Raw genomic sequence first — 14,705 nt, forward strand, 5'->3', positions numbered from 1 at the left:
CCTGAGAAAAAACAATCAGAATATTGATTTTCATCATGTACACAGTTAAAAGTTTGTTTTGTTTGTTCATGTAAGAATCTGAAATGAATACATCCTAGCTTGATTTTTAACCACTGTCGGGTGGTTCAACTCATCTGACCCCACATTCATATATTCACTCCATATAAACCTCCATATTCAGGCTATTCACATTTTTCTGAAGATGATGAAGATTTGCTAGAATTCAGCCACCCAGGATCAATGTCTTATTCTCCTCAACGCTTGGCAGACCCCATTGTGGTAAGTGTCCTGCAGATGGTGTGAACCAGCTTACCCACACTTTCATCAGGCTGTGTAAACGGGCAGATGAGAGTCAGCATGCTGAGCAAATATTTATACTCAAATCTCTCGTCATTCATTCCTGCTCACTAACAGCTGTCACAGCACTCCCAAAACCACCTCAAAACCAATCAGACTTCTTGATTTATAACTTCCATGAAGCACTAGACCAAATAGTGATTGCCTGTAGAGAGAAAACATGCCCCCCTATCACACAGCGCTTGAAACAGGAGCACAACTTTTGTCTTAAGCCTGCGAAGGACCCTGTGCTTGGTACCCTTTATTTCTACCTTCAGAAATAGCTTCAGTTCACAAAAGACACTACATGAGTCAAGTGACTACCTATTGTACACATTTCAGCCCAGTCATATTCCTGGAATGGCTGGAAAGTCACATTCATTCAGCTCAGGGCAGGAGCGGATTAGGAGAGGTGAGACAGATAAGGAAGGACAGAAATGGTGAGCATCTAAACTGTGCGCTCTGAAAGGAATAACTTTAAACAGCAGTTGAGAGCATGGTCAGAAATTTCTCTCGACAATGTCCCTGCACACATTAAGAATGTTCTCCATGACAGGGGCACAGCCAACCATCAATTTATGCACTCATACCTACGAGGCAGCTGACACGCGCATCAGTAACAAAGGAAAAATCTGATCTGGAGAGAATGCAGCAGGCAGCTCTGCCTCTTGGTTCAGGCAGATATGCTTCAAAGAAATGCTTGTGGGTAAATATCCTAGCAGTCCAGACGCACACAGGAGAATGATCAGCATCAGGTACCTCTACATGGCAAAATAAAGTAGTACTTAAAGCAAGCGCCAGCACTGAATCCCTACTCTGACAAAGTGAGACACGCTTCCCCCCATCACCTTAATTGCTTACTCTGCAGTGACTGACTGTTACATTCAGAACCAGCTGATACTTGGTAACTGTCTGTTTTGATACAGATTCTACCAGAATTCATGTAGGAAGCATCAACATCTGGCAGGGAAGAACACATGTGGAAAACAAAAGCACAGAGGGCTTCCCTGTTCCTGTGTACAGTTCTGCAAACTGACCCAAAGCCCGGCCTATGAAAATTAAGATGGTGCTAAATACTAGCTAGATGCTTCATTTGTGTCTCTGTTGGCGTATTCCTGGCATTATAGTTTTAATGTTTCCTATTTTATTGGAAAATAGTTCCAATGGGATTGTTGCATAAAACACAAAACCAAAAGACATGCCATGTACTACACACCTCAGAGAAACAGGGTGAGACCTAAACAAGGAAGCTTTGATCTAAACTGTTGACAAGCACAGGGATATATACACACTTAAAACTATGTGTGGTCTTTGCGCAAGAAGCAAAGCTGCCAAGTGGATTCAGTCCCCTCAGGGTTAAGTCCAGGTTATCAGAAATTGTGCTTCGGTCACAGGATAAAGGCTATTGATCCTGTGACATTAAACTGAATACCAGGACTAACTACCACTATCTTCACATTATTTAAGGGCTCTGAAAATTTAAAAAAACCAAAACCCAATATTCTCTCTAGTGCAGCTTCCCTCCTTCTCCCCATACCATTATCACCCTCTAAAGGGTTTCAGTCCCTGTTATTTGATATGCTTATTCTTGATTTGCATACCTGTTATGCAGCACAGTTAAATTCAGCAAGGTCATCCTTCAGCAAGGTAGTCCTATGGGGTTTTTTAAGTCTTTTCATTGATTACTTGTTTCTCAATCTTTAGATTTAATGCCTTGGCAAGGATCTTCACTGAAACATTTTTGGCTTCTTCTCAGTTGTCTTTCTTGCATGAAAACACCCATTTGAGTAATTTTCCTTCATAGGTCCCAATTTTAGGCAGGATCCTAAAAAAACTAGGCAATCTGAAGGAACCTTGTTAAAAGACCAGATTCAGTCTAAGTCCAGGTTTCCCTCCTTGGGCAAAACATGATGCATCCTGGTTATTATTGAAGCACATCCAGTTTAAATTCCTAGTGACTTAAATACAGGTTTTAAAAAAAGCAGCACAAAACCCACCTGATCATAGCAGATATATAAAAAATCAGATCACCATCACCACAGTAAATGAATTAATACTTAACAGAAAGGGGCATTAAGAAAAAAAAGGAAATCAGTTATCACAGAAAGACTGTTTCCAGAAACAACAGAAAGATACTGGGATTTTAAATACTATGACTGTGAGATTCCAAAAAATCTCTAGTCATGCCTCTCAATAAAACCTAATAAGCAATTAAGATTTTGCATCTACCAATTAGAAAGAAAAAATGAAAAACTACTTAGAAAAAATCATACCCTATGCATTGCAACAGCATACAAATAAGGAGAGGTAGAAAAAGACTGGGAATTTGTCTGAGAGTATATCTAATAGAAGCAGTTGATAATATTGCCAGGTTCAGTAAAATGCAGTGGCAGAAGTTGGTTCATAATTTAGAGGTCCATATATAAGTAGGAAAAAAGAGAATGGAAATTTAGAGGCAAAATTTATATTGCTACGTAGGACCTGAAAATCCACTTCCACTGCAGCACACTCAGGAACAGTGAGAGCAGCAGAGGTTCAGAGCATGACTCAAGAAATGGTGCAAGAGAAAATTATATTCTTTAGGACCTGGTAAAATTTTGAAAATGAAGGTTTTACAGTAAGAACAGGTATGAGCTAAATCAAGTTGTTGCTATTAGAAAGTTAAATTCAAATAAGAGGCTAACCCCTAAGACTCCAGTGAGATCTATTTTTCCTCACAAGTTTGCAAATGCACCTTTCATGCCCTTGGCGATGCATTACTTAATCTTTCTAAAAAACCTTGCAGTAGTTCCAGTCAGGTTACCAAAAACGTATTATTATGTTCATGTGAGTGTGACTCCAGATTTTTCTTACACTTCCCCTTTAGCCTTCAGTCATGATGCTTTTCCTCAGCCAGTTATGCTCCTGCCCAGTACACAGATTTATTCAGCAAGGCCTCAGTGAAGAAATCTACAGCACCTGTATACGCTCATACTCAGTATTACATAACTTGCTCTTTTACATTTCCTCCTCTATTTCCCTACTCAGATCTGAAGAAGCACCCTTATGTACTATTAACCCTTTCCCAACCAGCAGGATCTACCACACCATGGCTGTTAATACCTTAGCTACATCTTTAAAACCACTTGTTTTTAAAGCAGAAAGAGTAAGAAGTTGATGCCTTACCTATTATTTTTTGCCATGACTACAAACAGCCTCTTTTATAGACACAGAATCAGAGTGATTTGAGTTGGAAGGGACCTTAAAGATCATCTAATTCCAACCCCTCTGTGATGGGCAGCGAAACCTCCCACTAGACCAGGCTGCTCGACCCCACCCAACCTGTCTTTGAAAGTTTTGCAAGAAACACTTATTCCCTGGTAAAATATTGAAAAGGATAAAGTCTTTGAAGCAAAGGCAATAATACTTTTATTTTATAATTCAGCACTGAATTGGATGCCCTTCTAAAAAAGCAGTAGGTACCAGTTTTAGACAAAGAACCGTGTAAGTCCCCAAAGAATGTTTATTTTTTCAGGTTATTCAAGCAGGTCTGAAGACTCCCTTCATGTTACCTCTTGACCTAAGACAATTACATCTTACAAGACAATTAAGCACATCAATAAGTTCTTGCACTAAGAGAGTGTTTATTATTTCAGGTTATTTATCCACATCTGGAGATCGCCTACATATTATGTCTTGGACAGATTTACTTTACAAGATAATTAAACATACAAACCAGCTGCAGAAAAACTTATCAATTAGTTCTCACAACTTCCAGGGATTATGCATGCATAACTTCTCTGGGCAACCTGTTCCAGTGTCTCATTGCTCTCATCATGAAGAATTTGGAATGCATAGTCTACATGTGCCCCTCTCCAATTTACAGCTGCTTCAAGCATGTCTTTAAATTAAAGGGGAACATCTCATTAAGACCCCAGGACGTCACCTGTTTCCTTCAAAAGAGGGGCTCCAAGGTAAGCCCTCAAGATAAGCTCTCACACGAACACCCATCGCTACTTCAGTCTCTGAAGCAGGTCAGCACCCACCCCAAGCCACCAGCACCTTCCCACGCCCCGCTACGAATCTTAAAATCATAGAGTAGTTTGTGATGGAAGGGACCTTAAAGATCACCAAGTTCCAACGCCACTGCCATAGGCAGGGACACAGGGTGCCCAAGGCCTCATCCAACCTCGCCTTGAACATCTCCAGGGATGCGGCATCCACAGTTGCCTTGGGAAACCTGTGCCAGTGCCTCACCAATCTCATGGTGAAGAAATTCTTCCTAATATTTAGCCTAAATCTGCCCCTCTCCATTTCCCACTCATCCTATCACTACAAGCCTTCGTGAACAGTCCCTCCCCAGCTTTCTTGTAGGCCCCTTTCAGGTACTGAGAGGTTGCTTTAAGATCTCCTCGTAGCTTTCTCTTCTCCAGGCTGAACAAGCCCAACTCTCTCAGCCTGTCCTTGTATGGGAGGTGCTCAAGACCCTTTGGTCATCTTGTAGCCCTCCTCTGGACCCGTTCCAACAGTTCCATATCCTTCTTATGTTGAGGATTCCAGAACTGGACACAATACTCCAGGTGAGGTCTCACAAGAGAGGAACAGAGGGGCAGAATCACCTCCCTTGACCTGCTGGCCACACTTCTTTTGATGCAGCCCAGGACACAATTGCCTTTCTGGGCTGCGAGCCCACATTGATGGCTCATGTCAAATTTCTCATCTACCAGCACCCCCAAGTCCTTCTCCGTTGGGCTGCTTTTCAATCACATCTGCCCCCATCCTGTACTGAAATGAGCCCCAACCCAGGTGTAGGACCTTGCACTTGGCCTTGTTTAACCTCATGAGGTTCACACAGGCCCACTTCTCCAGCTTGGTCAGGTCCCTCTGGAAGACATTCCGTCCTTCCAGTGTGACAACTGCAAACTTCCTGAGGGTGCACTTGATCTCACTGTCTACATCACTGATGAAGTTATTAAACAGCACCGGTCCAGGACCGACCTCTGAGGGACACCACTAGTCACGGATCTCCACCTGGACTTTGAGTCATTGACCACTACTCTCTGAATACGTCCATTCAACAGGTTTCTATCTACCGAATCGTCCACCCATCAAATCCATATCTCTCCAATTTAGAGAGAGGGATGTTGTAGGGACCGCGCCAAAGGCTTTACAGACGCCCAGATCAACTTCAGACGGAAGAACACAAGCACCTCCTTCCCTCAAACCAACGGGCACCACGAGAGACCGGAAGCCCCTCCCGGGACGGACCGGAAGCTTCTTCGCCCCGCGCACGCGCAGGTGCTTCCGGGTTGCGCGGGAGGTGGTGGGGCGGGTGCTGCGGTTCCTCGGGAGGCTGGAGGCTCCCCCGTCCTTCCTCCTCCTCCTCCTCCTCCTCCCTGCTGCCGCTCCGCGGCCCCTGGCTCTGTCTGTGGCCGCTTCAGGCTCTCCTGGGGGGGTGAGCGGGGCTGGGCGGCGTCGCGCGCGTTGTCGGGGAGAGGCTGGGTTGGCCGCAGGCCGGGGGGTTTGGGGGCAGCGTGGGGCTCCTCCTCGAACAGTGCCGACTCGCTAACCCCCTACAAATTACCCCCAGCCGAAAGCCCACGGTCGTTCCGGTGCCGGTTGGCGGATCGCTCCTCTCTGTCTTCGAGAACGTCACCGTGTTCTCTGGGTAAAATCCTGAAAGCTTTATTAGGCCGCTCCAAAGCCGCCAGAACTCCTCCTGGTGGCCTGGTTTTCTGTCCTGCTCGAGGAAGTGTGAGGGTTGACTTTATCGTACCTGTGGAATAGTGTTTGGTCTGCAAAGGTGAGTTTCAGGTGAGTTGCACCCTGATCTAGTGGGATGTCCTTGCCCATGGCAGGGGGGTTGCAACTAGGTAGTCTTTAAGGTTCCTTCCTACCCTAACTGTTCTGTGATTCATTTGTCACGGTTCTCCTGTCCAGGACAAGCCAGCAGCAGCCAGTGTTTCCTTCCTCACGGAATGGGATGAACAGATGTTAGTTACCCTGTTAAGCACTTCTGTGGCGTAGTTTGTATTTCTTCTAAGACGAGCCTTATTTTGCATTGGCAAAGAGTGGTGGTGGTTTGGCATTAAGCTGGCTTAGGCTTCTGACAGCCGTGTTGTTTTCTGGCTAATGCCAAGCACTGTCAGACCTGGGAGAAGAAGACTAATACGTTACAAACTAGCTGAAGGGACCTAGTCTTTCTGATAATTATCAGACTCTACTGAGCAGAAACTCCTGGTAAAAGGAGTTTCACTTAAATACAAGAGGTGCTTGTGTACTTTTAACAGCCAAGCTTGTTTTCTAGATATTCATCTTGATATAATTGTACTCAAATCAGAGTCTATAAAGAATAGCTGATTTCTGTTTAAAGTTATGCTAAAAAAAAAAAAAATATGACCTCATAGGTATTTTCTCCTGTGAATTGTAAAGATTTCATCTATCTCTAATGTAACTGTTTTTTTGCAGATAATAGGCTTATTGAAGCATTGTTATGGAGCTAGAATGGGAGTAAAAGGAGTTTTAATTCTTTTTGTCTGATTATGTATTTTGAATTTAAAAACATGGGTTTATTCTGGGCCTTCTCTCTTTGCTGGTCATAAGAAACAGCAGTTAATCTAAATGTTAGTCTACTTACTTGTTTGCTTTTATGTCAAGCAGAGTATTTCCTTTTTTTAACAGCAACAACTAATTCAAAGACTGAAGTTCAAAATAACTTGTTCTTGTGATGTTTTAACTTATTCCTACAATTCACTTTAAATTATTCTGAATTTTAATAAATATTTTTACTGTAACCAAATGGGTCAATTCTGTAGCTTTTCTTTTGATTGTCCAACAATACAGCTTGAACTAGGACCGCAGGAGTGCAATATGCTTATGGAAATAGAATATCTTTTTTTTAGCACTATAAGTCATCAGTATAAAAGGTCATTTCTTTCTTTTCTGTAATCTGATGGTTTACAACTATTCGTATGGTACTTATTTTTAAAACTTTGACGTTTTCTCCAGGTTTAAGTTTTATTTTATCCTGCAAGTTCCTCACTGCCATAATGAGGCTGGTAATTCTTGAAGATTACAATCAGGCTAGTGAATGGGCAGCAAAGTATATCTGTAATCGTATTATCCAATTCAAGCCAAGTCAAGGAAGATATTTTACACTCGGTCTACCAACAGGCAAGTTTCACTCAAAGTCTATGTAAATGACTACACCTAGATGTATGTTTGTATCATTGCAAGCAGATACAGTATTTAAAAGAACACAAATATGCTTTTGGTAGTACTCCAATAATCCATTTTTAAATATGGATTCAATTTGTGTAAAAAGTTGTGCTGGAGTTTGAGAAGCTGAGAAATACTAAATGAGAAATAACAGATTTCTTTTAGGTTGAAAAGCATTGTAGCGAAATTTGACTATGAAAATATTTATGTACACTGAAAATATTGTGCGGACATATAGAACAATAGAAAAAATTTATTTAACAGGGAGTACACCTCTGGGATGCTACAAAAAGCTGATAGAGTATCACAAGAATGGAGATCTCTCTTTCAAATATGTGAAGACTTTCAACATGGATGAATATGTAGGTAAGATGTGCTAATTATTTGAGAACACACTATACTGATGTTGGTTTTCTGTTATTAAAACTTAGATATTTTGACAAAGCACAAGGTCAGTCTAGTATGTTTGTACTTCTAAGTTAGACTTATGTACATGGAATCATCTTGAACATTTCTTTCTCTTCCTTTGTCCACAAAAATTCAAATAATAAACTAGTCCAGGTGGATTCTGGGCTAAATTCAGTTCTTGTGAATTACTTTACAGTACTTCTGTTGAAAGTTTCTTGTCATATAGTGTTGTGGCTGCATTTCTTCTGAAGACTTTATACTCTTTGTGATAAGATATATGTGAAGGGGATGTGTACTGATTACCATGTGCATGCCAACAGGAAATCTTTCCTCTCAATATGATCTCAAATACTGCTTTATCTGACTTGGGACCAGTCTTGCATGTCCTACATCGGTTACTTATCGGATTATAGAATCCCTAGGTTGGAAAAGACCTTTGACATCATCAAGTTCAACCATACCTGTCCACTACTAAATCACATCCCTAAAGCACTTCATCAGCCCATCTTTTAAATACCTCCAGGGGTGATGACTCAATCGCCTCCCTGGGCAGCCTGTTCCACTGCTTGATAACTCTTTCAGTGAAATTTTTCCCAATGTCCAATTTGAACCTCCCCGGCACAGCTTGAGGCCATTCCCTCTTTTGTTATCACCTAACACTTGGATGAAGAGACCAACACCCATCTCTCTACAACTTTGTTTCAGGTAGTTGTAGACAATTAAAAGGTCTCCCCTCAGCCTTCTTTTCTCTAGGCTAAACAACCCCAATTCCTTCAGCCGCTCCTCATAAGACTTGTTCTCCATCCCCTTCACCAGCTTTGTTGCCCTTCTCTGGACACACTCCAGGACATCAATGTCTCTTGTAGTGAGGGGCCTCACCAGAGTTAAGACTCGAGTTAAGGCTGTTATATCTTCTAATATGTTAATTTCACTCTAAATGGTTTCAGGGCTTCCCAGAAGTCATCCAGAGAGCTATCATTCCTATATGTGGAACAACTTCTTTAAACATATTGACATAGACCCGAATAATGCTCACATCCTTGATGGGAATGCTCCAGACTTACAGGCGGAATGTGATGCATTTGAAAAGAAAATTGAAGAAGCAGGGGGGATTGATCTGTTTGTTGGAGGTATGAAGACGTACTCTGTGGTTAGCTATGTTTCCGGCAAATACTCTGACTCTTTAATTGCTATTTTCACAACTTGGCTAAACCCATTTTTCTCAGTTATGATATAACAAAGTTCTGTGACTAACCAAGAATCAGAATGAACACCAGAGCAGCACGGTTGGTGTCCAAGTTTCTAATAATTTAATTTTAAGTGAGTTTTGAATGCTTGTTATTGAAAATGGGGAACCAGAAGGAAAGAATGAGTCCTGAAACTTTTTTATTCATTTACAATGTTTGAGGATATTTGTTGACTCTCAGGTTTGGAATGATTTACTTTTTTTAACTTTGAAAAGGCATTGGTCCAGATGGCCACATTGCATTCAATGAACCCGGATCAAGTTTGTCTTCAAGAACAAGATTAAAGACTTTAGCAATGGACACCATTTTGGCAAATGCTAAATACTTTGATGGAGACTTATCTAAAGTACCAACTATGGCGCTAACAGTTGGTGTGGGTACAGTGATGGATGCTAGAGAAGTAAGAACTCATTTAGTTCTAGTTGCATGTGTCTGTTTTAAAGACTAGTTAGTGTTGATACTGGGATCAAAAGTAAAGAGACCTTTGTTTTGCAGGTGATGATTCTTATAACAGGTGCACATAAGGCTTTTGCATTGTATAAAGCAATTGAAGAAGGAGTCAATCATATGTGGACAGTTTCTGCTTTCCAGCAACACCCTCGCACTATCTTTGTGTGTGATGAAGATGCTACGTTAGAACTAAGAGTTAAAACTGTCAAGTACTTTAAAGGTGAGCACTGAATCCGAAGTTACACATATTTTAAACCTGCAAATTTCTAATTATATAAAGTCTGAGCCCTCCAACATTTTACAGTAGCTAGTGTGTGATGTTAGATACTCAGAATACTAAATGCTAACTTATTTCTTGTGAATGGAATAGTGCTGGGAGGCATAACATGGGTTCTTTACATTCCTAACAAATCTACTTAGGGAAAATTTATTTTTGCCTCCAATTTGAAATGGTAGTTTAGGAATTGTATGTAAAACAGCAGCAGTATTCTGGTATTCCGGAATACTGGTCTTAAATATACTGGAAAGTATCACTTAAAGAAAAGTTGATACATTTGTTCATCCTGATATATTTTCTTGCTGCTTTTGCTATGTGCTGTAATCTGCTGTCTAGTACTGAACTTGAAATGTGTGATACAGATTCTGAAGCCAACTGAGGGCATTTTTCATGCAGTGCAATTAGCATAACAATCTATACCAGCTTCTAATACATTGCAGCCTTTTACTGTGCTTTTCATATTTGTTGCAGGTATATTGGGGCAAGCTTAAAGTTGGGGATTTTGGTAGTCATTGAAAGATCCTAGATGTGAATTTTGTTTTACTGAGACTGTAAAAGCAGAGAAAATTAATTTTCTCCTAACTATATTGGCACAGAAAATGTGAGTGTGTAAATCACTCATTTTTCTTGCTAGCATAGATACTTGTAGTAGTTGAGGCATCCGAGATCAAGATTGTAACTTATGAAATTAGTTTTTGGAGCGTTATATCACCAGTGTCCATATATTTATTGGATTGCAATTCTGGCATTACTGTGTTTTTTATCCTGATATCAGTTGTGGTCAACTTGGTAGTTTTGGATTTTTTCAGTGTACTGAAAAAAGTTTTCTTTGATATGTCCTTACCTGTATCACACTGCTAGATAGTACTTATTGTTGTTTTCAAAACCAAACTTCTTTAACTGCTTGGATAAATTTTAAACATTATCCTGTATTTCATATAAACAAAAGCTTTGCTTGGGAAAAATGTAAAATTAATGTAAAATTAATAGGTATAATGACACTAAATTTGCTTTAAAAAAAAAGGGCTACAGTATATGATTGTGTGCTATTGTCTCACACTGTATTAAATTACCTTATTATACAGAGCAATATAATTCTTAATAAGATACTTTTACTATACACTTGCTTAGTTTTACCTATTCTTAAATCAGTGAGATTTTCCACTTTAAGATGGAGGAGAAATAAATGTGGGTCAAATTTGCAATTATTTCTGACTCTTGATCTTCAGTATTAGATTTCTTAGGAAGCTAGATAATTCTTAATGATTGCTAATTATGACAGTGATTTACTGTGATTTTTCAGCATTTAAAAAATCTCAAAGTACTATATGGAGCTTCAGTTCCTTTTCATAATCAGGTACCACACTTGCTGGTACCTGGAATAATCTTACTCTACTTTTCTTTCTAACTTTCTGAAAAACTAGAAGAGGCTAAAATTACCAAGTGTACTTAAATGTTCTCATTGGAAAAGGGAAAGGTAACTTCTTGCAGAATGAAACAGAAAATTAATCATGAGGATACTAATTAGTCTGCAGATAAGTTAATCTAGGATATGTTTTCTATACTTGTACATGCTCTTCTTAAAACTGTGTGCAGAAATCTGTACATTCAAAAGAATTGTTTTGACATCTAGAAAGTAAGGACTGTACATGTATCTTTAAAAAAAGCTTTTGTTTCTAACTTTTCCCTGAAACAATTTCACAGGATTTAAATATATTTCATTAAATATGGCAGAGGCAATACTTTGTAAGCATTTTTCATGCCTCTAGGAAGTGGGTAATTATCTCCTTTTCATTTCCCTTTTTTAGAAGAAAAGAAACACGTGTAGGAAGTGGAGTGCTTTAAAGTTCAAAACATGGTTCTGCTTTGAGTAGTGTGCAGCTGTTACTCTTTCAGTAGAAATGACTTTTGGATCAAATGTACACTTAATATTTTCTCACTGTTAAATTTCTGAAAAATGTTACTGATTTTATTTTTCCCATGTAACCAATACTTCTCCTTTGGGAAAGCTAAGAAACTGTTTCTTTAAATATGTTCCCTTCTGAGGCTGGAATTTTTTTGCACAAATATCTGAAGCTAAGTAATTACTTCTAGGGACAAAATGAGCTGGTTTCTTGAGTCAGTTACAGGCTTGCTGGCTGTTCAGTGTGGCTGAATGTGTCACTCAGTGGAGAAGGAAATAATGCCTACATCTTTATGAAATTATCACAAACTGATTAGAAATATATGCTGCATAGAATATGTTTTGTTGTGGTCACCTACAGTAATGACTTCAGATCATATATTTAAATTTCATGTGCCTGCAGTGACACTTTGCCATCAGATGCATCATATAGCAAAGATATGAGTATTCTTTGTCATAGATAATCACTAAAATGTGCGCTACTGTTGAACTTTTTTTAATGGTTTTAAAGAAAATTTCTCCACTTCTAATGTTGCATATTAAATTCATAATTTTAGAAGTTAATCTACAGTTTGGTACTGAAATGGACTTTTACTTTGCAGATTGTGAACACTGATCAGTTACTGTTATTAGTCCTCAAGGTGTAATGAGGTTAAAAATGTACCAGTGACTGAATGCCAATACATATGTAGATGTAGGTAACATTTTTACTAAGTTATAAAAATAAAGAAAGCAGCACCTTTCATTTTTACTGCTCTTTTCAACAGTCTCCAAAATTAAAGTATCTGAATAGGAAAATTCTGCCCTAATCACAGCTATGGATGAGTTGTATATGACTGAAAAAAGCCCAGCTAGGACAGGAAATGAAAACTACTGAAGTTCTGAGTCTACACTAACACTCTAGATATATTTAGCTTGGTTTTGCCTGTCTGGGACCAAAAGTACAGTATTAATTACAAAGATGGTAATACTGCAATGTTAGAACATTGCAATTCAAGCTGTAAAAGTATCAGTATGTGTACATCTGACTTTTATGACAAATTCTGGCGAGGGAATTTTATGTTGCTGTTGTGTAGGTTTTAGTATAAAGGAAAGATGTGTGGATCTTACGTATTCAGTTAATTTGGAAGTATTCCAGATCTGCTTTTTGACAGGTCTGCTGCCAGAGAGTTCTATTATCCATGCTTACATTATACTGAAGATGTCAATAGTATTCAAGTGGTACAGGAATGCTGTCTCTAGCTTCTGATTTTAAACTAAGTAGCCATTGTTATTCTCTTCGGTGAACTGCGTTAAATCCATACTTTGAAGGAAACTCCAAATTAAAATATGGATAGAAAGACATGTTGAAAAAGTATAACTAATGTAAAGCTGGCGTTGTTGCTTTCCCCCCAAGGTTTAATGCATGTGCACAATAAGCTTGTGGACCCATTGTACAGTATGAAAGAAAACTGAAAGAAGACTTGAAGAGGAACTCCATGTGGGTCAACAGCAACAGTTTTAGGTAGCAGATGAGTTCACTGCTATGCAATATGCTGAAAACTGTTTAAAATGGGGAATCCTAGGTACTGTATTTTTTAAAAGGTCCAATCTCTGTATATTCACATTCCATCTGTTTGCTGTGTTGTGCATTTTGCTTTAACAGTTGGAGCTCTGTTGTTGGCTGGTGAATAACTAAATGAAACAGAACAAACTTTTGTGAGACTGCACGTTATGTTGGGGGGGGGAAAGCAGAGCACTTACATTACATTGCTGTGCCAGAATATCTGCCTTGTGTTAGGGAAGGTATTTTATTTACATAAATTTGTAATTTTTGGCTTGATTAGTGTTACTGCATTTTTCATTTGTGTCTCCAGGCAGAATGATTTTGGCCTTTGTCAATAGTTGGACTTGTGGTAGTTGTACAATTTCTACTATGAAATGTTCTGTTTACATATATCTGATGTACACTGAGCTTTTATACTTCTTTGCCTTAAATTTATCTTGAATGGGTTTTGGGCATCTCAAGTCCTGCTGTACAATTCAGGCAAATAAAAATACAAAAACAGTGCCTAAAAATGCACCAAATTCTTGAAAGTTATAACTTATTCCACAGATAAAAACATTAAACTTCTGCCATAGCACTTTTTTCCTCTCATGTATTTCAAATTACTTTAGGATTTTTATATTTTTGGTAATGAGCTTTATACATATTCCTTTCCGGAGGTACCTGTTTAATTGTACCATTGCTGTTACTATTAAATGCCTGAAAAAGAGGTATGTCTGTAAGTTTACTACATGAAGATTTAAAATCAACTGTTAATCACTTTGCAATAGTTACCTCTCATTGTATCATTATAAATATTGAGCTGTTGCAAGGAATGTTTCCTACTTTGAATATGTAAGTAAAACTTAAATATAAATCAATAACTTCAAAATTGCTTTGTTTCCATTATACACTGACATGAATAAATAACTTAGGTTCCTACAATTTAAAAAAAGACACAGACTGGAGAGGGGCCAAAGAGCTGGGAAAACCTGTTGTATGAGGTACTGGGTGTCTTTTCCCTGCAGAAGAGAAAGCTCACGGGGAATCTCATCATACTATTCCAGTATTTAAAGGGTGACTATTAAGAGGACAGAAGGCTGTCTGTGAAACAGAGCCCTGCGTGGAGAAAGTGAGGGGTAAGAGGTTGAACTGGGAAAGGTTTCATCACAACTTAAGTTTTTTTTATAGCAACAATCTTTTGCTGGAACAGCTTCCCCAGGGATGTGATGGAGTCTCCACTGCTGGAGGTTTTCAAGATGCAATTGGACAGGATGTAAGACAATCTCATCTAGATACATACTTCCCATAGAGAGTTGGAACAGAAGGTCTTTCAAGGTCACTTCCAACCTGGGCTGTTTT

The 14,705-nt window shown here is 39.1% G+C and overlaps 1 protein-coding gene across 1 annotated transcript; it reads left to right on the forward strand.

The window, feature by feature from the left end:
* The first annotated feature begins 6,491 nt into the window (after window positions 1-6,491).
* Window positions 6,492-14,255, forward strand: GNPDA2 (glucosamine-6-phosphate deaminase 2). The gene is made up of 6 exons (XM_069856115.1): window positions 6,492-7,492; window positions 7,802-7,899; window positions 8,889-9,071; window positions 9,404-9,588; window positions 9,684-9,858; window positions 13,215-14,255. The coding sequence occupies exons 1-6, from the start codon at window positions 7,287-7,289 to the stop codon at window positions 13,271-13,273; spliced, it is 906 nt and encodes a 301-aa protein (XP_069712216.1). The 5' UTR covers window positions 6,492-7,286; the 3' UTR covers window positions 13,274-14,255.
* The last annotated feature ends 450 nt before the right edge of the window (window positions 14,256-14,705 follow it).

Source organism: Phaenicophaeus curvirostris, chromosome 4, assembly GCF_032191515.1.
Source record: "Phaenicophaeus curvirostris isolate KB17595 chromosome 4, BPBGC_Pcur_1.0, whole genome shotgun sequence".
In the NCBI taxonomy this organism is placed as follows: Eukaryota; Metazoa; Chordata; class Aves; order Cuculiformes; family Cuculidae; genus Phaenicophaeus; species Phaenicophaeus curvirostris.